Source organism: Mchenga conophoros, linkage group LG1 (assembly GCF_057382185.1).
Source record: "Mchenga conophoros isolate Kocher_MC1m ecotype Shallow Benthic linkage group LG1, M_conophoros_male_GT1.1, whole genome shotgun sequence".
Classification (NCBI taxonomy): domain Eukaryota; kingdom Metazoa; phylum Chordata; class Actinopteri; order Cichliformes; family Cichlidae; genus Mchenga; species Mchenga conophoros.
Genome location: NC_140526.1, coordinates 34,704,028 through 34,730,520, shown reverse-complemented (window position 1 = coordinate 34,730,520; position 26,493 = coordinate 34,704,028). Strand labels below are relative to the sequence as shown.

The window sequence follows — 26,493 nt, the reverse complement described above, 5'->3', positions numbered from 1 at the left end:
CAGGCTATGATAGGCCATCTCCTGAGTCCAAGGATCACAGCTCTATTCACATGCAAAGAGACTACACACACACACACACACACACACACATACACACACACTTTGAAATTTATTTTTAATGACCAGACAGCACAAAAATTTTCACAGTAAGAAACCGATTCCTTCCAAACATTTCACAAGCTACCAATGACAATGGCACCAATAGTGTGCAAAAAACTAATTAATAAAAGCACAATCAATTCATTCACTGTTGCAACATCAGACAATGACAGCAGAATGAAGAGAGCAAGAGACAGTTGCAAAGGCCAGTTGAGAGAAACTATTCAGTCTTTCCTATGTCCTCCATACTCACAGAGGAGATGACAAAGAGCACCAGTTAATTAGCAAGAAGTAGCATCTCAAGGACCAAAGGAAAAAAAACTCCATTCACTTTCTCCGCTCACCTCTTGCTTATGAGGGAGACTGAAGAGTTCGAAGGAGGGGGGCAATGAGACGAGAGCAGGCTAAGCTCAGACTGAGAGCTGAGCTTCTGGCATGGAGCTGCCTAGCTTGATTTAATCTGGACAGTCATTCCTTTAATTTGCAAGGTCATTGTATCTAATGTGGGGGGGATTTCAATTGAGGCTGGTAAATAAGTGAAAGGCTTGGAGTGCGAGTCAACGATGTCCCCCTTCTGTCTGCTTGGTGAGACGCGGCTGTGGAGGGGGAAAGAGTATGAGAGGAGAAGAATAAAGCAGAGCGCGGGGATTTGGACATTTGGAGGATGAAGTTTTAATTAAGGCAATTCTCCTCTCTCTAAGCAGACTAATTTAGCCATACTTCCTCACAAGTGTATGAGACGATTGAAACAAGAAGCAAAGGAGAGGGCTGAAGGGCAGCCAATATTAGATCTATTGTAAAAGAAGATTTTGAAGTGCTTGAATGTGTCATTCAAGAGAAAAATAACTGTGAGAGGGGGAAAAAAGACAGCCGGACAGTTGGTGTGCTTTCAGAAAAGAAAAAAGGAAATGAATACAATCCTTATTATCAATTTGGAAATATTACTCTTAAAGCACAAAATTTGGTGTTAAAATTTAAAAAGCAGGTAAACTGGATTTTCTTTTACATTCTTTAGTGGTAAACGTGCAGCTTAGGAAACAATCCAATGACCCAAGGAATTAACATTTGCCATCGCACCAGGAGCAGAAGGGTAACAGCTTGCAAATAAATCTTGGATTGAGGGAACCTGGTTGGATTAAATGTTGTTTTTGTTTAACTTGTTTAAATGGAGGCCTGATCAGAGCAAAGAACTCCCTGAGGTGCACAGGCTGAGGTGCAGACAAAGGTAGGCCTGCCTGGGCTAAAGTCTCTGAGGACTCGGGAATATGCAAAGCCCTGCACCTCCAGCACCGAGGCTGAATTTGAATGGCTTAAACCAAGCAGCACCATAAGGAGGCAACAATCAGCTCCCCAAGCCACCGGGCTTTACATATAAAGGTTATAAAATGTAAATAGATGACAGTAGCTGGGATGTCAGGGGCTTAAGTAGGGAAATGCAAGTTTGTATAAAGTGTCAGCCAAACAAATAAAATGTATAAATAACTGTAAAGTTAGCCTTGGTGAAACCTGGGCGCGGGAGGGGAGTTAAAAAAAACAACAAAACAACTAGAGTAGAGTTCATTGCCTGTGATAGACAGTGTCAATCAAACCAGTGTGTGGAAAGCCTCACCGCCCAGGTCTTTGAGGACACATTGACTCCCTGTTCATCTTCACTGCACCATTCTACACTCCTGAGAGATGGCTACATGGGAACTGAGCAGTAGTTAAAATTATCCATTTGACCTTTTCTTCCATTTGACTCTGCCGAATACAAAACAATAATAGCAATAATAATAATAATAATTACATTTCATGCCTTATCCCATAGCATTTCTTTCAGCAGCAGTGAAAGTGTACTTTATTAGAAGTAATGCTGAACCATCATCATCATTAACATTTTTCTCCAAAAAAGTCAATATATACTAATATATACTGGTTCATGTAGGCTGTTTCATGAGTTATTATTTACAACTACAGATAAATTATTTAAAAGTTAATAAAAAAAGCAGATACAATAATAGCTGATGGTTTTCAAATTGCATTTTGCCAAATGCGGTACATCTGCTGATATCCACATCGACTTTTTGCATGCATGCTTGCAAGTAACACCTGTTCAAATGCAACTGCCCACAAGGACTGTGACTAAAGATGGAAGCCTGAAAGGATCAAGTACCTGAATTTGAAGATATAAGTTTATAGAGAATAGAAAATCCACTTTTACGTGCTTGAACCAGTTAATTTAAGAAGGAAAAAAAGGATTCAGTCTTTCCACAAATTTGCATATAACCCCCAAACATGATCTCTTCCTTTAGGAAAATGGATGAGCTAACAAAAATGACCAACAGTTTTCTTAACCATAACCAAGTGATTATAGCATTACTCAACTAACTAGCAGAGTTTTTTTTTTTTTTTTTAAATCTGACAACGTACTAATGTATTAAGTAAATTCCCACCTACCAGTTGGGGTAAATTAGCCAGCTAATCCTGCTGTGTCAGTAAATGTCAATGTGATACTTCCTGCAGCCAGGAACCTGCTGACAGACACCACAACAGTGCTAACTAGGGCCTTTTAGAGATGCAGGATAATGGTTAGCTTGCCAGTACAACATCAGCATTTCAACATCTGTCTCAAAGGTCAACAGGAAGGAAGATGACAGCTATTTCCTGGTAATGCCAAACCAAGATGCCTGGCTATAGAGCTGCCTACCTGGTGTGATTATTTCATGTTATCAGCGATCTGAAGCTAGTTATGAATCTAAGAGCAATATAAAGTGGATGGTAACAGAATGCCAACAAGCACAACTATCAAAGGCCTAATTTGATATCATCTATATACATGTCAGAGATTAAAAACATAATAGTTTTTGATATGCCTGATGAGTAATGAATATCCAAATAGCAGCATTGTGCTTGCAGTGGTCAATATGGAAATGATGACTTTCCAAACGGCTGTGACTCTTTGTGAGAGTCGTGAACATTTGTAAGCATGAGAAGGTCGGGAGAAAAGACTCTTTTTCTTGGAGAAGTGTGGAAACTTTTTGGAGGGAGGACGGTTTCAGGGGTTGTGCTCAAATCTCTGGAAAATTCAAAGTGGGAGAGTGGAGGGGGTGGATCTGCCAGAACAGAAGGGTGGAGGAGAGGTGGAGGGAGGGGTGATGTATGGATGCGTAAGAGTAAGAGTTTATTCACTGGCGTCTGAGGGAGCCTTTCAGAGCCACTGAGTGAGTGTCTATAGTGGAGCAATCAACCATAGGACTAGAAGGCTTTATCTCTAAAATACAACCCCACCTCCACCACCCCATCCCACCCCACCCTTCAAACACACACACACACACACACACACACACACACACACACACACACACACACACACACACACACAGTCTTTCTGGTACCTGTGAGAGTCTCTCATGTGCGGCTAAGGGTGCCATTGAGGGAGACAGCAGGGAGAATGGCCCATGAGCAACAAACAATTCAGAGGAGTCTATCATTCTGTGTGGTGTTGTCTTAGGGATTGAATAGAACCACTGTGACCCCACCACCACCACCTCCTCCTCCTCTCTTCTATATCAACCCCTCCTATCTGCTGCCAACCACTCCACCATTACTATCTCCAACTTTCACAAGCCGCTCTCTCTTCAGGCATAGGCTGTCATTTTTATGGAACTAGAGTAATGTACGTTTTTAACACATCCCTTTTTTTTTTTAAATGCATCAGATATGTGCTCTAGTTTTTACTGTCTTGCAAGGCTGAGTTTAACGCCTTGATGCAGAAACATTCACTTGCCTCTGTTCCATATACTGTCTCTAAAAAGTGCACCATAGTTTACATAGCTCTCAGCTCTCAGTTTGCATACCTCTCAGAGTGCAGGTTTCCAGATGATTCCTGTATAAGGTTGGGATTGGGGTTTTAGGCAAATCCTAAAATCAGGGCTTGGCTTATGATATACTGAACCATTCCTCAGGATGACAGTGGCCCAAAGGCTAACTGCTTTAGCTTTTTTACATTTTTCTTTACATTATTACTGACATTTAATTGTAATTTTTTTTTAGAAGAAGAAGAAACTAAAGTTACATTTCATGATCACACAAACAGTAGGGTAAACTATATATCAAGCCATTCAGCAAAACTGTTCCCAATGTCACCAGACCTTGTATCTGCTAAAAGACATTTGGAAGTAAACAAACTGATGGATGACTGAAGCTCAGAAGTTAAGGACACTTGCTGTATATTCATTTTACAGTAATATGCTGTAATATTTAGCTACATACTTGATACAGTTAAATTAACAGCTTGACATGACAACGTTCATATTGTCATATATTTTTGTACAGCACATGCTTAGAATGCTCTTTTTTTCCTAATTACTGGACTAAAACTTTGGACATGTTTAGATGAGATCATTTGAAATGTGGTGGCAGATATGACTTAGAAAACTGATGAAGCAGTTGAACATTTTTCTGAATGTTCTGAATTAGCTCATAGACTGAAGATTTAACACTTGATAATTCTACAAAACTTTGTTCTAATAAATATTTTAAAAGTAGAAAGTTACACAGTAGAATAAATCAACTTCAATAAAACAAATATAGTATATGAAGTGCCCTGGCTTTTGTGACTTCATCTAAACTAAATTAAAAAGAATACCGTACTGTGTGTTGTGCTGAGAGGCCAAAGTGTGACTTGAAAATTAGAAATGTTTGTCTTCACTGGACCTTTGACTCCTAAGTTGAAAAATGGAGTGGAATTACTTTTTAAAATCAAACTTGTTGTCATTTTTTCCTGGAATAGCTGTAAACTCTGTATGTTAGCTGTATAAATCAACCCCATGGGCCAAAATAGTACTGTTCAATATCAATGTTTTACAGTAATTCATGTAGTATTTCTGCAACAGTCACAGACATGGAAGAACCACTGAGGATAACTTTGGGGAATTATTACTCCTATGCTATGTTTAAAGGATGGTTAAGAGTATAAGGCTGTAACATTAAGTAAGGAAAACTATCACAGTAATATTGCCCCTCACCGTATAAGGCTAGTTGAAATGCTGCTTTGCACAAGCTTGGTGCCTGATAAGCTTTCACACTAGACTGGACTGTTTAAACATTGAAATCTGTTAGCTGTAGCACATCACCCACACAAAAACCCTGGCATCTAGACTTTAAGCTCATGGCTCCACACACATAAGAAACTGGGGAGTGAGGGGTAAGCCTTTCCCTGGAACCTACAGGTGGATGCCTGGGCTGAAATAGGCATCAGCACAGACATGTGATGGGAGAGATGGGATCACCAGATTAGGAGGATATGTGGATCTATGGCATAAGTGAGGTGTGTAAGCATGTATGGTGCACTGCAGCTCAAGTCACTTGCCTGAAGTAGCTTTGCTCCATTTCTCCAACTTTCAGTTTATATTGATTGCCTGAATTAAATACAGGAAGAGGAATGCTCTTACCCTGAGTGGGTGAAAACAGCAGTGTATATCCAGAAAACAGGGCTGAAACCCCAGTGTCATCAAAGCTGGTCAGTTTTTGGTACAGTAGAAAGATGAGTATTGACACTGAGTAGAATAAATAATAAGCCAGATATTTGTTTAGTTCCCATTGTTTTTAATAAAATAACTTTGTACTCTGTTAAGTTTTCACGTTCCATATACCAGAAAGTCCCACTTTCTCTAACACAGCCTCCTCTATCGAGCTCTGGGAAAAGCAGGAGGAGCATCACTTATCCCAACATATGGTCCCGTGATCCCTTCTCCCTGATCTGTCGACAGCATCTGTTGCCAAGTGCATAACACAGACAGAAATTACAAACATTGTGTAGATGACACCAGGAGAAGACCAGGGGAGCACTCAGAGTTGGAAGCAAAGGTACGGAGAGGGCACGGGGCTGGTGGCCACTGGAGTAAGGTGGGGGTGTGTGTGAGGGCACCAGGAGGGCGTAAATAGAAAGGCATAGAATACAGTCATTACCCACCCAGGGCTATTCCTCTCTGGCCCATTAGCTGCTGGCGGCCGTGACCAATTGGGTTTTGTCGCTCCTAGCAGGGTCATCCAGTGGTGGTCTGGGCCTTTTCTATAATGGACGCTCACTCAGCCGTCCTCACACAAAACCTTTAAGAGGGAAAGAAATTCTCTCCCTGACTCCCTCTCCTCTCCCTCTCAGTTTAAAAGGAGCCAGTCAGGCAAGAAAGCGAAAGAGTGAAAAGTGATCATGAAAGGAGATTTGTTACAATGCGAGACGTGCAGGGAAGTGATCGTTTAGCCACACGTGGGTTGAAGGGGGACTCCATGGCGGTGGGTCTTGTTAACCCTCTTGACTTGTATGCCAGAAACCACATCAAATTGCTCTGCGCCTCAAAGTCTGCGGACGTGGTTCCTTGTGGGATAAGCTCACAACTTCACAACCTAGCGGCGTGTGTAATTTTCAAAGAGGAAAGGAGGACTTTGAATAGGTCATTGCAGATTATCCAGTGTGCATGAACACAGCACCTTGAACTTCGATGGTTAAAGCGAAGTTCGGTCTTTAAAAGAATCAGAAAAGATTACGAGTCAGTGGAAGAAACACAAATTCCTAGACATTGCCTTAACAGAATCATTGCCTTGAATTATCTTCATCATCGACACACTGCCACTTGAAAACCTGAAACATCTACTTTGTGGAAATCTGTATGAAACTCTCATCTTCATGGGTGAAAACCCCCCAAAACATCATAAGACTCTCCAGGCAAGATGTGGAAATGGGATATTCACACAGAGTGATATTTAATTGTGTGAACATAAATGCATATTGCATCTCATGGGATGTGCATCTGTCTGTGTGTGGGTGTTTTGGTTTTTTATGTTTTGTTTTTTGTCCAGTCCCAAGCTGAATAAAAGGCCAGTTAGCCACCTAGCGGGCTGCTAATTCTCCATGTCAAATACAATAGCTGCAATTATATGGTAATCAGTGTTGGTGGCTCATACCTTTCTGCTGCTTTTCTGCGAGTGTGTGTCTGGTCGAGCTGCTCCTCAGGGAGACGGTTAGTCACGGCTTATTATTGACCCATTAGACACCCGTCCCACTGCCAGAAAGAAACCAGTCAGCTCACAGGCCGTGCTGCATTTGCGGAACAATAACAGAGGGGAGAGTGAAAATAAAGTTAATCATTTTGTTATCTGTGGACAAATTGAACATGTCGCTGCCAGAGATGATTCTTTTAGAGGCACCATATCCAAAGTTTTGTATGCTTTCATTAAAAACTAACAAACTAATGACTTTAGAAGTCATAATGCTAGACTTTAGGCTCTTTTCCAGCCTGCACTAATGCATAATGAATTATTTGTGCTGGTAAAGAACAGAGGAGACTTTTCAAATCAGAACATACTAAAACTCCATGACCATATAGTAATAATGTAGCTTGATAAATCTAAATATATTAGCTGTCTAAAACTTTAGGAACTTTATGAAAAATATTCCCATGAAACATCTTAGTTATAGTTACATTTTACGTACACACCAGTCCTCCAACTCACAGTGTTGCTGCAAATAAAAATGAGCAGTTACTCTGTTTTATTTTGGAACCATTGAGTACATTTTTGCTGCTTTTTTTGTTGTATACACTGGAGAACAAACTTTACAAGTCAAAAAGAGATTATTATACAAAGGAGACTCATAACATGACACAAGCTTGTGAAGATATTCTCTCTCAAAACACATCCTCGTGTCTTTGTTGCTTCTTCTCTTCGTCCCATAATCGGCAACTGTGTTGTTTTGATATAATCCTCCAGATCTGTCAACTCAAAAGCTTGCCCTCTGCCCCACCCATCCGTCCATCCCCTCACCCCGCAACACACCCACACAGACCCCTCTGCCACCTCCTCAGCGGTCTCCACCCCTCCAAAGCAAAGCTCTCTTTGTTAACCTAATGTGCTTTTACCAGTTGCTTTCTGCCAGGGAGACATCTGCTGTGTGCAACCAGTCAATATTGTGAGGACAGTTCAAAGCAGCCAGTTCATTATCTGTGTCAGCTTAACAACCCGAAGGTAGCGGTCTAAGGGACACAAGGAGGAGGTGGTGGTGGAGGGGGAGGAGGGTGAAGGGTGAAGGGGGGGTACAATGTGTGAGGACACAATAGACTCCTCATTAACCAGTGATTTATCATGATGGGATGCCCGGTTCAACCTTTGCCCCCCCTCCCTCTTCGTGCACACACCTCTAGCACCCCTAGAAAAAGATTCCTATTGTTGGAAAAAGGGAAAAGAGGAATGTGAAAGTTGGGCTGAAAGCAAAATGATACAGTTAAAAAGTCAAATGAAAAGTTAAGGTGGGAAAGCATCCTGCATTGCTAAACTGTGCTCTTTTGAGCATGTCTAAGGTTAAAGAGTCAGAGAAGACCAACAGTCTAACTTATGAGCTTATCACATTTTTTTAAACAAATAAAAACAGACAAAGCCGATAGTTTCTCCGTTACATTTTTCAGTCTTCCCACTTAGATCTGAAACATTTAAACACACTTTAAAGTTTGAGACTTCTTTGATTGCCAAATTCTCTAATCCTGACAACTTAAGAGAGAGCCCAGAGGCCTGAAAAGTCAACTTTATTAAACATCACATGCTATATGACTCACACCGTAAAAAATTTGCCTTGCAACATACACACCCCTCCCTTTTCTGATTTCAGGCTATATGAAAGTCAAATCTCTCGGTCATGATGATATCATACATGTCAGAAAGCCTCTAAAGATGCTCCATGCATGCATATGCAGAGAGATCATAGTCCATCCTCGGCCGCTCTGCCCTCACACAGACGGAGCCTCCCTTTGCACATAAAGGCTGTATAATGAGCGTTTAATGTATGGCTTCTCAAAACGTGAGAGAAAAAGAATATTTAGCGTGGCCCATGTGGTGGTTTTGTAAAGCTGCTGCATGAAGGAACACACCCCTTTTCACTTTCTACTTTTCCATCCTTTCCATGCAAACCCCCTCTCTCTCCACCCCTCCCTCCCTTTCTGAATCCATTTGCCTAAATCAATCCCGCAGGAGGCGGTCGTGGATAATGTACCAGCCAGGGTTTGTAAACCGTTTTGTTAACAATGCATTTTGAAAAGAAAAGAAAAAGGAGGAGAGAGATAAAGCGAGACGGAGAGAGTGAGAGAAGGAGACAGGGGGAAATGGGCAGAAGGGTGCTGAAAAAGGAACAGTTGGGTGGGTGTGGTGCACTGGGCTGCTTCGGACAGGCCCTGCCGACTGGTGACACCCCTGTCCCATCTCCTCCTCCCTCAGCTAAAGCCTGCATCCGCCTAATTCGGCCCCAGTCCTCGCTTTAGTCACACCACCTGCTTTCACCATTCTTCACTAACTACACATCCACCCATCGACTGACGCGTTGAACACACAGAATAAACTCCTGTGAGTCAGCCTAAACCTCCTTTTTTATGTATTTATAACACATGTTACACAAGCAGCAGACTGATAGGCCCAGTGTAATAATAGTGATAAAAAATAAGCTGTGAAAGGTGATCAGCTCCTCAATTCCGGTGCATCATTTTTTGTTCGTTTTTTAGAGGGAACAAGGGAACACCTGAATACTCTGGAAAGTTTCATGTGATCATGCGGACAGTGAGAGGACAATCATACTTTTAAACTCAGCATCTTTTCCATTTTTATATTATCATTTGTGTATATTTATTTATTAAGCCTGCCACATCAAAACTGTCAAGATATTTGACATCCATAATTGAAAGCTTTCAAACTTTCCTTGCAAAAAGCACATGATCTAAACAGTCTGGTTTTGTGTGTGAAATTGTATGTGAGCCACTTTGTCACTTTTTAATGTTGTCTCTGTTCACTGCCACACTGGAGTGTAACATCAAGAAGCCATGGACATCACAAAACATTGCGTTTCCCCCTTGAGTTGCTCTCTTAGGCCTTCACTGCAGCCACCTTCAGTTGCTGCTTGTTTGTGGGTCTCTCTGCATTTGGCTTGATCCTCACTGACTGACTTGAGAGCTGAAGAAAAACACATTTCTTTGCCCTAAGAACTGTTGGGTTACTTTTGCCGTATGCTTAGGGTCAATGACTGGCAGTGGCTCAGGTGCTAGGGTGGGTCATCTGCTTATCAGAAGACAGGTCGATCTCACCCCAGCTTCTCCTGTGCATGTGTTGACATATCCTTGGGCAAGTATCTGAATGCCATGTTGCCCCTGATGCATCCATCGGACTGTGAGTCAGAATGTTAGGTAAAACTGCTTAGGTATAGGCAAAAGCATGTTATGACTCTGTGTGTGATTGGGTGAATGAGACTGTAGTAGAAAGGCACTACATAAGTACCAGTTCATCATTATCCATTTGCACTGTAAATAATGGCAAAATATCGTAATAATATCAAAGTAACATCAAATGAACTGCTAATTAGGATGAAAACAAACTGATCAACACATTTAAGCCCAATCACAAAAGCATCTTGCAAAACAAACAGACAAACCAGAAAGGGAGGCACAATTGTCCTCAAAACTGTACCAATTATATATTTTTGGCAACCGATCAGTACTATTACAGGCTTTGCAACAGTTGAGAGGGGAATGTGGACAAAGCTGCTGAAGCTTTTTCAGTCCCTGCCGCATCAAATTACATATTAGTTAAAAGCTGTTCAAATATCGTGCAAAGCAGATCAGAGTTTTAATTCAGATAACTCCAGGTTTGGCAAACATTCAACATATTATCACTGACAAGACTGAAAGGGTTGTCTCTGTGAGCTGTGTTAGCAAGGGGTCATCTGCTTCAGTACAAGTTAGTAGTGACATATCCTATCAGCTGGGACCTGTTTCTCAATGTTCTCTTTGCCCAACTACTTTGCCTATCAAAGAGCCTTTCAGTCTGAGGACGCCTGAGCCAGTTTAACATCATATTCCCTTAGGATCCCTCAGATACCCACCAAAGCACCCATTACTGGATCATAAGCTTCAGAATCAGGCAACACTGGACAGGAATCCCCAGCAGAGTCCTGTGGATCTGTGCTGATTTGCAACATAAGCCCCCCTGTGATTGCCCATTAGCCCCTGTCCCAACTGACAGTGGCTAGTAGGGTAGCATGTGTAGGTCCAACCAGCTACTGTGCTTTCCCATTGAAGGTTTGCTACCATTACTTCCCCTAATTGGCTGTGAGGGGTATTAGTAGAGGTTGTGCCTTTGGGGAATTGATACTGACATCTGAACTGATGTCCACTTAAAATGAAGATGATGTTGAGTCATAGTGTGCTAACAGAAGAATATTCCCTTGGGATGCAGCTTAGGGTCTGATGATTGATGGGATATTCTAATACAAGCCCCCTTTGTCAAAACTGATTTTATGTTTGCTTCATTTTCCGTGTTCCTTACAAAAGCTAAAATCTTCACTTTACTGTTTTTCTTAGATTACCTCTAACCATATAAAAGTAACCCAGGTGTGTGAGAAATTCTGGACAGATTTAAAAATGTTTCTGCTTAATAAACAGCCATTTGATAAACTCAATTATGATGGATATAAAATATGCACCCAGCATTTGGAACATTTTTTGTGTTTGTGTAGGGACAGCTTTGTCGCAGGAACCAACTATGATGTGTGACATTGCATGCTGGGATACTATGCTAAATTTTACAAACTAGCATAATGTCCTTTTCTTGTGAAATTTAAAATAAGCTCTCTAAATTCAGTAGTAAACAGCTTTATGATGTCATTTCCTATTGCCTCTCTGTTTGCTTGGGAAACTCACATTTTTAAGCAATTAGGTAAAAATAAATACTCCATTATATATCCATCTGATATAAGCAAACTTTTAGATTGTTTTCTTCTTTCTTCTTTTTGATTTGCACAAACATTTTATGGTCCAAAGTTTGAACATATATAATAAATGCTGTGATTTTTTATTTTTTTTATTTTTTATTTTTTAATTGGCCATTGACCCATCTTTGGGTCATTTTTTCACACATTGAAATCTGAAGTAATGGTTGAACATGAACATCTCAAAAACTATTAAAGCTAAAAGCCAGAAATTTTCACCGGCCCTTTGTACCATCAAAAGTAGCATCTGAATACTCGAGAAGTTTGTTTAATTTAAATTAGACTATCTGTTAATATTTCCGTTTGCTCAATTCAACATGAAAGTTGAGCAACAATAACATTTTTTTTCCTTCTGTGTTACAAGAATTTCATGTTAAAAATATTGTGTTTTATTTCTGCATTTTTGTGAAATATAATGATTCAGAAATTGTCACTAGTTATTAGTGTATGATCAAACATGGGATTTTATATGAGTGCTGAAAATTATTTTATATTTTAACCTCGGAGGGAGACAGACAAAGTTAGACCAGCCTTTTTACAATGAAGGAGAGTTCTACAACAAAAAAGCTGGACAATTTGTACAAAAAACTCCACTGTCTCAGTATTACTACATGGAAACGTGTCTGGTTTCCTGTGCACACACAGGTCAGGGGATGCACATGATGGTATTGTCCAAAACAGATTTCTCGCAATAATCTTACTCCTGCTTTCTTACAAACTGAAAAGCATGCAAGGCACTTTTTTTTTTTATAGGACTTTGGCAGAAGCGTCAGATACCTGATCTGCTAACACTTTGTAAGCGCACCAGAGGCCACAACAGGCCCACTTGGAGCCACCCACAGTCAGAACTAGTATGACACATGAGCCAAGGGGCTCACAGTTTTTCTGCATGATGTCTGCAGATCAGAGGACACCAACACTGAGTGTGGTCCATCAACAGGTCTTCCTAATCAACCTCAGAGACCCCAGTCTTTTAGCCGCCAACTCTCAACATCTCTCGCTGTGTTTACACACACTGATTAGTTTGGTAAGTGCACAGAATGTCCCAAGGATGGTGATCTCTGAATCAATGTGCCCCTCAGTCCCATCCTTTATCTTTGCATCCCTCTGTCACAAAAGCTAGAGATCCTCTTGGAATCGGTGAGAGAAATTAGGGGATCAGAGTCGGCCTACTCTTGGGCAAACAGAGTGAACTAATGGACCAGCCGCTTTCTCCTCCCCTCAAATTATTAGTGCAGTGAGGGAATGTAGCCAGTCCAGTCATGATGTTAATGCTAAAGCTCACTAATCCCTTACACACACATTGGCTTCGCACTTGCCTTGATACACACATGGCTACTGGGTAATCAGCCCACCACCCATGCAGTGGGAGAGGATGGGAGAGTGCAAGACAGCCAAGGAAGCCAAGCGACTGAAAAATGTAGGTTTGAGAGATGTGGGGGAAATTCCCAAAAAAGGGGGATAACTTGTGGTCCACAACATTTTGGGGGTGGGGGACGTCTACAGGAATGCTAAGGTAACCTGTTATTGACCATTTAACATCTTTCCCCTCCTCTTTAGCAGTACATCACTGCTGAAGCTATCTCTTTTGGGTTCAGGTTAGCAACAGCTGGCTTGAGAAGTATATGTTAATGCCACTGTTTGGGAGGAGTACTTTGGGCTTATGAGGGATTAGCACTTGTTGGCCAGCCCTTACTCCCTGCCGAGCGAGCACGCTAATACAGGTGTTAGTAAACTGGCATTAGACTCCAGCTAATTAGCTTCCATTCAGCAAGTGATTGTCCAGCTAGCTCTGCCATTTGTCGTGGTGTTTGCTCATCGGCAGGGAGGTCTCTGTGCTGTGGTGGGTCTGCCATGATCCAGCATGATCTCCCTTTTTCCCTCCCTTTAAACCACCACAAGACAGCATGGCCCATCCAAAGGAGAAATTCAGGCAGTTTTATAAGACGCTAAGATAGAGAAACAGAGGGGAGGACAGAGTTTGACAGCATGAGTTTGGTAAAGCACGAGTTTGACAATGCTTCTTTTTCTTCACATTTTACCTTCCCTTCGCACTATGCCAGCATATCCTACCAGTAAAAACAGAGCATATGAAAATGTATATGAGTCACTTTGAAGACAACTCTGAAGTGAGTGCACCTGGAAAAACCACCAATCACATAGCTTATGCACACTACAGTAACTGCAGTAGGTTAAAGCTGAAACAGGGAACGTGATGGATGCATAGAATTTGGATCATATTTGTAACTTTTACTATTCTAACTTTTTATTTCCAAGTAAGTTTTGTCTAACCTGGAGATTTCTATCATCTTACTACATGACCAGACCCTTAATTTAAATTACAGTACTGATATGTAAAGCAATATATATGCATATAGTCTAGTCTATGAATATAAATGTATGGGAGCAGCCCATTACACATAGTTTTAAATTGTTGTGAATTGTGATTTCGACCCTGAATTGGACAAGCGCTTTGGGTGCCTTGAAAAGCGCTATATAAATGCAATCCATTATTATTATTATTATTATTATTATTAAGCGTAATTTTGGGGATGAATGAATTTTTGGATATACGACAGTGTGCAAATACAAGGCTGAATTTCATTCATGGCACTACTTTTAAAAGCATGACTATGTCAAGATAACATGTTTTATTAGTGATCATGTAGTTTAAGCAAATACAATCCTACAAGGTTCAAAAGAAGTTGAAAATCACATCACCTGCAACTATTTGGCGACTTTATATTTTCTCTTCCAAAGATAAAGTTGTAATTTGTACAAAACATTAAAAATGTGGTAGGCTAGCTCAATAGGCTTATTACCATAAAAGCCTCATGTCTGCGTGTGTGATATACAAAATAATTAACTGATTAAGAATACAGGAGAGGGACAGGAATCGAAAGATAGGTATTACGTGCCCTTCACTGTTGCTTCATGTGGGAAAGAGACTAAAGGTTAGTTGGCTGACATTCCCGAATCCAATCTGCCGGGGATGTCGGCAGTTCAAAGGAGTCATTAGGCTTCATCCGTCCTGCCACAAAAGGGAGATTTAAGACAGCAAATAGATCTGATAGTGAAAACTCAAAGCCAAACACAGATATCCTCTAAGAGGCTTTGGTGTATTATGCTATTATTACATACAAGACCAAATAGATTTAACAGTTTCAAGTTTAATTTTCTCCTGGGAAAAATCCCATCCTATGATCATCTGTCTTTTTCATGTTAACTAATATTGAGAAAAAAAAAGGCAAATAGAAAATGTCAGTGACAGTCAATTACAATTTGCTATTTCAGTGAGTTCTGGAGGTTAGACACTCAAATAAATCCACATCTCAATTAATTATACATTTGGAATGCATTAAATATTGGAAAAGGGTTAGTAAACCCTAGCTAATATACGTGTAACAAGGGAAAAGGAAGGCCCTACCAGTTAGCTGTCTGACTTTAACAAAGCCAGACTCGTGAAATGGGCTCAAAGGCCAATACACATCCATTCAGACAAAGGCAGCAGAAAACATTTGGTAAGGAAACAACTTTTAGTAAATGGGAATGGAAATGTTGACCAAAAGGCACAATACTGCATATCAGCAGATTACTGACAAAAAAAAATCTGAAATAAATAATATAACCTGAAAATAAAATTGGAAATAAATATAAAAGTGCATTTGGTATCAGCCTTGCTCTTTAAAGTATTGAAAATTATGTCTTTTAAAAAAATCATAGGACTATCTTTCTGCACCTTTCTGCCTTTTTATGTCTCTTTATGACATCTCAATCCCAGCATATGGCAATAGCACCATTTGTTTATTATTTGAAAAATGTTATTATTAATTATTAGCTAAATGAATGCTTACTAGATATACTATATTGTTTCAACTGTATTGTTGAAACAATACAATATAGGCTAAAAACATTATAAAAATGAATGCAATCGCTGCTCATGGTTCTGTTTATGCTACACACACGCATGCATACAGTCCACTATTTGTTATTTTTTTCCAGCAAACCCTGACAGACAAGCAGATGCAAAACCTCTCAGGTTAATTAGCCAAAAGCTCAGACCCTTTTGGCAGTTACCTCATAACTTCACTGTTAACATTCAGTTTCAGCACTGGCAGACTTGGAAACATGGCCTCGTGCTTCAAGCAATGTGAGACACTTTGATGTTCAAAGGTCCAGATAAATCATGTTGTTGTCTTGTTTAAACCTAGATTTCATACAGTGAAGTCTGTTTTCAGAGAAGATAATAGATTTTGCGATTTGTCTTATTTAAGTGCAAAAAGATGCAAAGTAAAGATATACAGTTTTAAGACAGCAGTAACCAGCAGGTCAGCCAGATGTGCATGGGCAATCTTAACTCTACCTGCTGGGAGCTGCTAGGTCCCCCAGACTCCTTAGGATCATCTATTGAAAAACACAGATAATCTGTTTGCTCTTCTAATGAGCTCATTGTTCCGTAAAGAAGGAAAAAGCAGGTGTCATTGCTGCTTAGCTGTGGCTCTTTGAGCAGGAAAGCTCCTCTGAGTCCAGCTGATACCTTGATTTGGCTCAAACATATTGCTAATGTCTGAGCCTGCAACAAAGCCAAGCCTGAAGAAGACTGGGCCTTTATCTTTCTATGCCATTATTTTTAAAACTTAAAACTGATCAGATGATTTGATGGCAGGTCCGACCTTTTAAGCCTTTAAAGTTAAACCTTCTCTTTTTTAATTTCGATGCACTCTGTAAAATTTGTAAAACATAGGCCGGCTGTTTTTGTGTGACTTGATTTTTGTTATATTTTATATCTTCTCTACATATTTACAGGGATTTTAGTTCAGAAAACACATGCTTTTCTTGCTTAGATGGAACTGCAAGGGGAAAGCTTTTTTGCATTGCACAGAATAACTTCTGCACAATGAGTTCTCTGTACTACATATATGTTTTTATGTTTTTATATATAGTGCAGTGAAGTGTATATGTCTTTATCATGCCAAAGTGCAAAACATGTGTAGTGACAAAACACTGTCGATTAATAAAATCAATGAATCAACTGGGGAGAAAGAAAATCCATATGATTTTTTTAACTAATGACACTGACCAGTAACAAGGTCACTTTAGGCATCCTAAAGTATTCATGGATATATTATCATTTGGACCACAGAACACAGTGGAGATGATTTCCCATTGAAATGCATGGCAACAAATGAATGTAAGGTCAGCAAAAAGACAAAAGACACATTTTTTCACTACTGTTAACATTATTAGACGCCGCAACATCTGATGGCAACAGTCGGCTTTAATGATGGAGCTTCACTCACATTTCTCCCTCACAGACGCACCATATATATCACTGAACCCTCCATCTTGATTAGACAGTGCCTTTCTAATTGAGCTAATCCCCCACTTCAGTTTGAGCGCTGTCCCCTGAGGTCTGACCCTCCACTCTGGCTGCCTCCTGCTCTCACTGTCTCAGCTCTCAGCTTAAAACTCCCATCCCCTCTGAGGCTCATGTGTAAAGCTGTTTATTGAGAGACAATGGGCAGCAGATTGTGCTGTCAGGCTCCATTAATTACCATCATTAGCATCACACTCCAGAGTCTGTGGAACTCGGGCCTTAAGCCTTAAGCCGTGTTGGTGTACAGATTGTGTGTGTGTGTGTGTCTGTATGTGACGTGTATATGCAGGCATGCATGTATGCGCTTTTTATTTGTCTTAATTGGTTGTATCACTTGTTTTATTTGCTTCAAAGAAATATACATTTCAGAAAATACACACACACACACAAAATCTTAACTATAATTAGATATGTTCATTTTAGTTTGGTGTTCAGGGGTTCAATCATATGTCAGCAGTTAACACTTTGAAATGAAACTTTTAAAACATTGTATTTTCTACAGAAGATTACTTTTTACGATATTTAAATTGCACTCTGAAGCTGAAGTGTTGGCAGACTTCAGATAAGTTCAGTTTGATGTAAGCATTGCAGATGTTTTATGTGACACCTGCAGGCTCAAACAGTTATATTATATCTCATTTTGAACACAAATAAAATGTATATGAGGTGAAAACTGTAGTTTCCTAACTGCATAAGCCAAAAAAGTCTTTAAATATTTCTGGCCAACCAAATTTTCTACCTTCATTTAAAGTCAAAATAAAAAATTGAGAATTTGGGTATTAATTTAAGTACTGACATCAATGGCTAGGGGCCATTATATAAGATAGAGCATAATAAATCATGATGCTTACCCACCAACTATTGTAAAAGTTAGTTTTGCACAACAATGTTTTTGTTAACATTGCATAACAAACCTGTTATGCACTGTTGGGTAAATGCTATAACTGTAAAGTAAAACAAACAACTGATGGAAAACCAACTCTTTATGATCCATATGTCCTTTTAGAGACTAATCAATGGTCAAATGCAATTGACCACTGACCACCATTGGTATTTTCACCTCCAACGGCGGAGTTCTAAAAGGAAATTGAACCACGTATCTGCCACGCACCCACCGAGGCATAAGCCTTCTTACTCCAACTTCCTGTCTGATCAATGTGAGAGACAATGACTCAACAGGTGCGACAGACAGGAGCCCAGCAGCAGCTTTCTTCCCTGCCGCTAGCTCCAATTAGCACCCGTGGCTAAGGAACAAAGAGGCGACATTTCATTTCAGCAGAGTGCCAGTTTAAGGCCTCTTCTCTCAACCTCAGCCTCTTTTCTTTCTGTCTCTTACTGCTGACATCTTTAAAGGATCATCCCTGGCTCCATCATATTCTATTAGATTGGGTCGATGCCTTGTGTTCAAAGTGGCAGGAGTGTTAAAAACATGGGGTGTTGATGAATTCATTGCATGTGACTGGACTTGCTTTCTTTGTGTGGAGGTTTTGACTAATGAAACCCCCTGAAGATCTGATAAAAGGCAAAGACATTTTTTAAGGTTTGGTCCAACTCTGGAACCACGCTGGATTTCTTCACCATAGACTAAAGTGTTGCTTTTCCCTACAACTTCCACTTTTTGGAGAAGAGACCTGGTGTATTATATTTCAGTTACAATTTTTCCCCCTGATTCACAGCACTTGCTGTGTAAATACCTTTGACCGATGTAAGAATACACGTAGTGGAGAAGAGTTTAGCTTTGATGGGTTGAGCAGGTGACCCATATGCTACAAGGCTAATGCAGAGCCTTATAGGTTCAAATCTACCCCAAGGCCCTTTACTGCATATCTTCCCCCTGCCCCTCTTCTTCTGTCTTAACCTCCTAAGACCTGAACTCTTTCTTGGCATGCATTTTTAATTTCTCTTTACTATTTTGGCTGATTGGGAGCTGATGAATGTAAAAACAAAGAATTACCTGATTTTTTTAACCTGATTTTTGTTTCTGAGAAAAATGAGATCCATATATGTGGACATTTGTTTTAAATTTTGATAGAACAGTGGCAGTATAATGTCCTTGTAAGTTGATATCAGGCCCTTGTAGAGCAAAATTTTGTATTTTGGTATAGACAACCCAAAATGTGATGTCCACGTATGTGGACGCCAGGTCCTAGGAGGTGAAGGTTTCTTTTAACCTATTTTTCCTCTAAAGCACTGGCACGACATGAGGTTGAACATTTTGTAAGCATATTTTCTATGTAACTTTCTATGCTTTTCAACAGCATGAGCTACTCTAACTGAGCGATTACAAGTGTGTTCAGCTCCAGTTAAATAGTCATTTACCTATGTATAGCTTACTGGTCTAGGGCTAACATAGGTCTAATTGACCGTTTTTGGTCTTTTATGGTGTTCTGTTAATGGGTGGGATATTTTAGAGAGCAAATGAACATTTTGTGCTCAGAGTTGATGTGTTACAAGCATGAAAATGGGGAAGCTGAAGGATTTGAGTGAGTTTGACATGGCTAGCCGACTGGGTCAGAAACTAAATTAAACCTGGGTCTAGCTCAGAGGGATGGTGGGAGTGTCTAAGTGTTTCAAGAATCCCTCTTTGACTCTGAACTACAACAAAACGATCTCATGTGTTTTACAATTGGGTGTAAAGTCTGGAATAACTTTTCCACTGTGATTGATCAGAGAGAAATCCAAAAAGTGGATGAGTTTAGATATCTGGGTGTCATCTTAGGTTCCCATCTTAATTTTAAAACTTTTAAAACAGGAAAGATATCCAGAACCATTAAGATCAACATAAACTGTTCCCGTTGTATAATGCAACGATGGTCTTGTCCTAGAGTTAGTGAGCAGAATGATTCTAAAAGCCAGCAGTAACAAGAAGAGTAGCTCATGGAGACTGCGAACTACCAAAAGAAAACATCATTTGGTCAATCCTCATTCTCACTCAAAGGTCCTCAGATTATTGGAACAGTTTACCATCTGCAATAAAAAATGTTTAACAGATCCTAGAGTTTTTAATTCCCAGGTGAAACAATAGCTGAAACAAAAACAAATCTCTGGACACTGATGTAAACCAGCCTGCTTTGCTGTGGCCGAATAACACGATACATTATGAAGCGCCTTGAGGCGACTTTTGTTGTGATTTGGCGCTATATAAATAAAATTGAATTGAATTGAATTGAATTACATCGCCATGTATCCCCCGTTATTAGGTATAGTAACTCTGAGTGTGTGTGTGTGTGTGTGTGTGTGTGTGTGTGTGTGTGTGTGTGTGTGTGTATTTGTGGACAGATTCGTTTTATTTCTGCTGTATTTTTTTTAAAAAAAGTCCAAACACAGACTGGGTTTTCTAGCCTTTAGCTAGAAGACCTTTGTGGAACTCGGGCCACAAACGGTTGGATTGTTTTATCATATAACATTGTCTTATGTGCTGTCCTTAATTAAATAAACTTAACTAACTAACTAGCTGCAGACCAGTCCTTGTTCAGTACATAAAGCAGCAAAAATGGATACATGAGCATCAGAACTGGACCATGGAGCAAAAGAAGGTGGTGGCCTGGTTTGATGAATCATGTTTTCTCTAATGTCACATGGATGGCCGCGTGCATGTATGTCACTTAACTGGGAAACGCCTGGCACCAGGACGCACAATGGGAAGAAGGCATGTTGGCAGAGGCAGGGTGTTGCTTTGGGCAATGTTCTGCTGGGATACCTTGGGTACTGCCATCCATGTGGATGTACTTTGACACGTTGCACCTACCTAAGTCCTGCAGAGCATCTACACCCTTTCATGGAAATGATATTCCTGCCCTTGGCTGTGGCCTCTTTCAGCAGGATACTTCTCTCTGCTACACAGCAAAAATATGATGCTGATGCGATTAACATCAGCATCAACTAATTAACATTAGTTTACCAAGAGCTTGAAAACGTTGAATGTCACACCCTTAAACTGTACACCTCCAGTTTCTGCAGCATAAACCGCTTTACTGTGCGGGGCAATGCAAAGACACACTTTTGTCGCAAAACCAACAACAACAAACAAACACACACACACACGTCATGGTATAGGAGATATAAAGATTGTGCACAAACTAACAGCTGGATGCATTACAAATCGCTAGAGCGCATGCGCATGCGCTGTCCGTAAAGCGTTGTCTGCGGCGGAGCTGAGCGAGGCGTGTTTATACCACCCCTTTGGTTTGCTTATATATCATGCTACAGTTTAATACAAACATAAAGTTAGTAGTCTAGTGTGAGTTGGTTTCGTGTATTAACCTGTCAGCGGCACGCTGTCGTTTCAAATTTCTTCCTCGGCCTATCAACGAAGCAGGAAGACATCCGTTTGTGTAACTATGAAGCAACCAGGAAGTGTTGCAGCACTTTAATCGTTGCTATCAGCGATGCCTGTTATTAAACTGCTGTGCACCACCCTGGGGAAGACGTTAGGATTTTTCACTGTCCTGGTTGTTTTCATCGCAGCGACCTTAAATTATTTCGAAGATTCCGAAACGGTTAAATACACGAGGTAATGACACGCACTCGTCTTTGTTAACGTTACCGAATTTATACTCAAAACCGAGCTGTACATACATGCTAAATATACCACTGTCAGATCGGTCAAGCCAAACTCCATTTGGGAGTAGATGAATTTAAAGTGATCTTTCCTCTTGGTAGTCGCAGTCCCCTTAACACCGATTTCTGAATTCCGTAAATTTAGCACAAATAATCATAACTGGTAGTCACTATTAACCAGTATTTAATACTTTGTTTCACCCTCGATTATAGCTGTCCACCGAGGTGCTAAACGGTACTGTTCAGATTTACATGTGCATTAAACGCGTGATATTTACATGACTCTGTTGTTAACAGTATGGCTGAGGACATCAAGACCCTAGAGGAAAACTTCAGGCAGCAGAACAAAAGCTGTTTCATCCTAGGCGCTTCAGGGGAAACTGGCAAGCTGTTGCTTCAAGAGCTGCTGGAGCATAATATCTTCTCTAAGATTACTCTTATTGGAAGGAGGCAGCTCACCTTTGAGGGCAAAACTTATGAAAACCTGGTTAGTGGGCTGATCAGTTGACCAAACCTGCAATAATAAGGCCCGTAAAAAAATTTTTTTTTCTTAAGCACTGTTTTCTGTGGCCCCAGGTCCAAGAGGTGGTCGACTTTGAGAAGCTTGATGATTATGCTGCTGCCTTCCAGGGCCATGATGTTGGATACTGCTGTCTGGGAACAACCAGAGCTAAAGCAGGAGCTGTGAGTGGTCTCAATCCAACACGGGAACTTGACAACCAAATGATAAGATTTTACTGTTTCACTGTGGCTGTCGGCCATAGCCAAACCTTAGTTTGTGAACAGTAACTATGACTCAACAGTAACAATAACTGAGCCGTTTCACCCACATTAATTTGGCTAACATTTCCATTAACACAGCTAATAAATTGACAAGGCTCATGGGCTGTTTTATAGACACTAGCTTATTTTGTAATATCTTTTATGCCACTAAGTTATAAAACATTGCTTTGAGGTAATTTAGAAGCAGCAATGTTATTACATATCATGTCTCTCAGAGCACTTCTAAATCATGGAGGTATTATTTGGCTACAATGACTTATTTAAGAGCTCCTAATGAAAAATACTTACCCATATTATACATATGGAAATGATATACATCAGTGACAATCACCAAAGTTAAAATGTAAAAAATGTTGGTCTTTTTTGGGGGTCCTATTTCATTAACTGCATTCTTCTGTTTCAGGAAGGATTCGTCAGAGTTGATCATGACTATGTTCTAAAATCAGCTGAGCTCGCCAAGGCTGGAGGCTGTACACAGTTCCACCTGGAGTCTTCCAGGGGAGCAGATAAAAAAAGCGGCTTCCTTTACCTCAAAGTCAAAGTATGTTATTGACTTAACATCCTGAAATTTCCTTAGCTAAACTTTCTTGGAGTCCTAAAATTAATGACTGTTCTTCCAGGGACAAGTAGAGGCAGACATCGAGGCCCTTGGTTTTGACAGATTCGCCATTTACAGACCAGGGTGAGTGATCTCACTTAGAACCTCTTTTCAAAAAGAAGCAAGACGCTGTGTAAAAAATGTAAACAGGAGCAGGATGGAGTGCTTTTTAAACCATCAATTTATTTGAAAATAGCACATAGCCCCCCAAAATTACACGAGTCATCACAAAACAAACCCTCTTTCTTAGAAACTAGATTGTACTGGCTGTTACAGAGCCTGTAAATATACACTCACAAGACATTTTATTAGGTACATTTAACTGCTCAACTTAGCATCAGAATGAGGACGAAAGGTAAATTGAGTATGAACATGGCTGTTTGTACAAACTCGTCTGAGTATTTCAGAAACTGAGGTCTTAGTTCACACAAGCTCACCAAAGCTGGATAATGGAAGATGGGAAAAATTAGTCTTTATTTCTACTGTGACATTTTTCATCGCATAAACAAGATGAAATCATGGACCCTTCCTGCCTTGTATTAAAAAATAATAACTAAAGGTCTAAAGGCCAAAGCGAGTACAACCAGGTATCAGCGAGGTATACCTAGTAAATAGGCTGCTGCAAATTACATGAATTGAAGGGATGAGGAACACCTACCTAGAAAATATACAGGGCTGTGGCTGCATAGAGTTGATTAGAACAATAAAAAAGTAAAATCTGGGATGATCATTCTCTAAAAGAAGAGTCGTGTGTGACTTCTGCTAATGTGGCAACAACTTAGGGAAACTCACAATGAACATGGCACAGTGTGACTTTTCTGTAATTAAACTCTTGTAAATTCATTCTTCTGAAGTTGAAGTGGCATTTCATCAGTCAGTGTGATCTAACCAAATACAATCTCTCAGTCTCACCTTTTGTACTTCTCCTCCGCAGGGTTTTGTTGGTGGATAGGCAGGAGAGTCGTCCCACTGAGTGGATGGCGAGGAAGTTCTTTAGCGCCGTTTCTGCTGTGGGATATAGATCCATGTCTGTCCCAATCCAAGAGGTGGCCAAAGCAATGGTGTCAAACACTGTGCTTCAGCCCGAGCAGAAGATGGAGATCCTGGAGAATAAAGACATCGCCACTCTGGGGAAAAGTACAGGGAAATAAGAGAGCAGGAAAATTTACAGGGGTGGGAAAAAACATGTTCAGTTTGCACTCAAACTTTCAGAGAGACACATAAACCTTTACATTTGACAGGAGACACCTGTGATGCTGTGAATAACCTAAGTGGGTGGTTATCTATAATTCATCTGTATTTAAAAAAAATCATCTGTGTTTAAAAAATATTTGGGGTGTCTCTATATTTTCAAGTCCTATAAACTTGTAAGAAATTGAAGCCAAGTAACTTTCCAAAAGTATAAAAAACTCAAAGGTGTGTATGAGAAGTTGCTTAAAGATAAATATTAACTTTAGTTTCTTTTTTATTTAAGGAAATGTTATTATATCCTCGAATGCCCATCAAACCAACATCATGGCGTTTTGCAGTTGTCAGAAATCCAAAGGTTTTTGTCTTTAAAGAAGTGAAAAAGAAGTAGTAGTGCCAAGCCTTTCAGTCTTCATCATTTGTGCTCCAACATATTAACCACTGCCTTAAAGTAAACGTTTACTGAACACTAGATTGAGATAATGACATTTAACCTGTTCATTAAATTATAATACAAATGTAACTATGTGTGTTTAATTCAGGGAAATGTTTCCATATCTGCAGGATGAATGTATGGATCAATGTAAAGATATCTTGTGTGCATAGGCTTTACTTTGCACACACCAAGATCCCAATGTGTGATGCATGTATTACAATTTCTGTACTGGAGGTGCTGCATAATTGTCATATTTACAATAAATGTACTCATGACAGTTTATACAACACGTCTCATTTACCTGCTCTCTCAGTTTTTTCTATTTCTAATTTCTTTCTAATATTAGTAGATGACCTGCTCTACCTCCTGAGCCACAGGCAAAAACTGCTTATTAAAAACAAATGATCCGCAAATTGATTTAATGTAATGAATCCACAAAACCAGTTTACCTCTTTGTGTGCTTTTGTACAACTCCAGGGTTTCTCCACACCTCTATTATTAGTGCAGTGTATTTTCCAAGAAACAGAAAGGTAAAATCTGTGTTTGTTCTTTTTCCTGCATTTTTTTATAGACATTTTCTTTTTGCCGCATAATAAATGTCATATTCTTGATTTTAACAGTACAATGCAATATCACATGTTTATTTTTATATGCAAAGTGATCTTTAACAGATATATTTTGCATACTGAATTTTGTTTCACAAGTGTTAGAATTGAAAGTTGCAGATTTATTTGAAGTTGATAAAGCAGGTGATACCCCCACTTCCCTTTTTAAGAGACACTAACTTCATTTGAACATGCGTGACAGAGCGGTGTCACTGTCACGTCTTAGGTCTATCTCAGTTTTCGGTTTTGCCTCCTCGTTATTTCGTTTTGATGGACTTCAAGCTAAATGCAAATCCAGTGAAACGCTTGTATTTGGGATGAATCGCCCCCTTTTCCTCTTTGTTGCAGCAGCGCCCTCTTGTGACTAAATGCTGTAATACATCTTACAGACAAGGATTTGTTCACTAGAAATATTTGTTGGGATCAGCAGTCGGTGGTCGGTATACATTTTGGTCACAGAAACACAGATGAATACTTTGACATTATTGGCAGCTGAATTAAATTTAGACCGTTTTAGAGTCTTGCTGTTGTGTGCTTTGGCTCACTGTCACATTTGATATGTAATAACTTCAATGTGTACTCAGTATTTTGCTTTTTATATTAATTCCCATAAAGACTTGAATGTTGGGTATTTCTCTTCCTTTCTTTTAATCTAAAAAAACTGCAGTATGGCTACTGCACAAGTGTGCCTTGTAACAAACCACCAAAATGACTAAAAGTAGCCACAAGGTAACATAAAGAAAGGGAATTTACCTCTGAAATTGAGAAACAATCCCTCCTGCACTTTTGTGTGTGTTGCCATCATGACCTTGAAGTAATTAGTCCATAATGACAAACACATGCATCTCTCTATAAACATTTGGAGTTCAGAATATGTTTATGGGTCTTAAAAGCCTGTTTCATCAGGTTGCTTCCAGCCTAATTTACTCATATGGTGGTGTAAGGTGGTGCTGCTTTTTCTATGCTTCTAGGCCAAACGGGAGTCTAAATACACAGTCTCATATTCTTTTAGAGGCTAAATGTGACTGGACAAAACAACAATCATAATTTAGTTTTCATTTTTAATAGCTC

The 26,493-nt window shown here is 39.8% G+C and overlaps 1 protein-coding gene and 1 long non-coding RNA gene across 2 annotated transcripts; one reads left to right on the top strand and one right to left on the bottom strand.

The window, feature by feature from the left end:
• Nucleotides 1–5,682: 5,682 nt before the first annotated feature.
• Nucleotides 5,683–21,738, bottom strand: LOC146583692 (uncharacterized). Its single transcript, XR_014892644.1, has 4 exons — nt 21,516–21,738; nt 21,001–21,109; nt 7,042–7,174; nt 5,683–6,599 (listed from the first exon to the last, which is right to left on the bottom strand). It is a non-coding gene; the product is annotated as an uncharacterized LOC146583692 (long non-coding RNA).
• On the top strand, nt 21,392–25,117 carry htatip2 (HIV-1 Tat interactive protein 2). Its single transcript, XM_085276025.1, has 6 exons — nt 21,392–21,765; nt 22,110–22,299; nt 22,389–22,496; nt 22,999–23,136; nt 23,216–23,277; nt 24,128–25,117. The coding sequence occupies exons 1-6, from the start codon at nt 21,641–21,643 to the stop codon at nt 24,342–24,344; spliced, it is 840 nt and encodes a 279-aa protein (XP_085132151.1). The 5' UTR covers nt 21,392–21,640; the 3' UTR covers nt 24,345–25,117.
• The last annotated feature ends 1,376 nt before the right edge of the window (nt 25,118–26,493 follow it).

What these genes read in the sequence shown, in the direction of transcription:
- htatip2 (XM_085276025.1), top strand. Translation starts at nt 21,641, where the DNA reads ATGCCTGTTATTAAACTGCTGTGCACCACCCTGGGGAAGACGTTAGGA. An exon ending in GAAACGGTTAAATACACGAG is followed by an intron (nt 21,766 to 22,109) that starts GTAATGACACGC and finishes TGTTGTTAACAG; the next exon opens with TATGGCTGAGGACATCAAGA. An exon ending in CCAGAGCTAAAGCAGGAGCT is followed by an intron (nt 22,497 to 22,998) that starts GTGAGTGGTCTC and finishes CTTCTGTTTCAG; the next exon opens with GAAGGATTCGTCAGAGTTGA.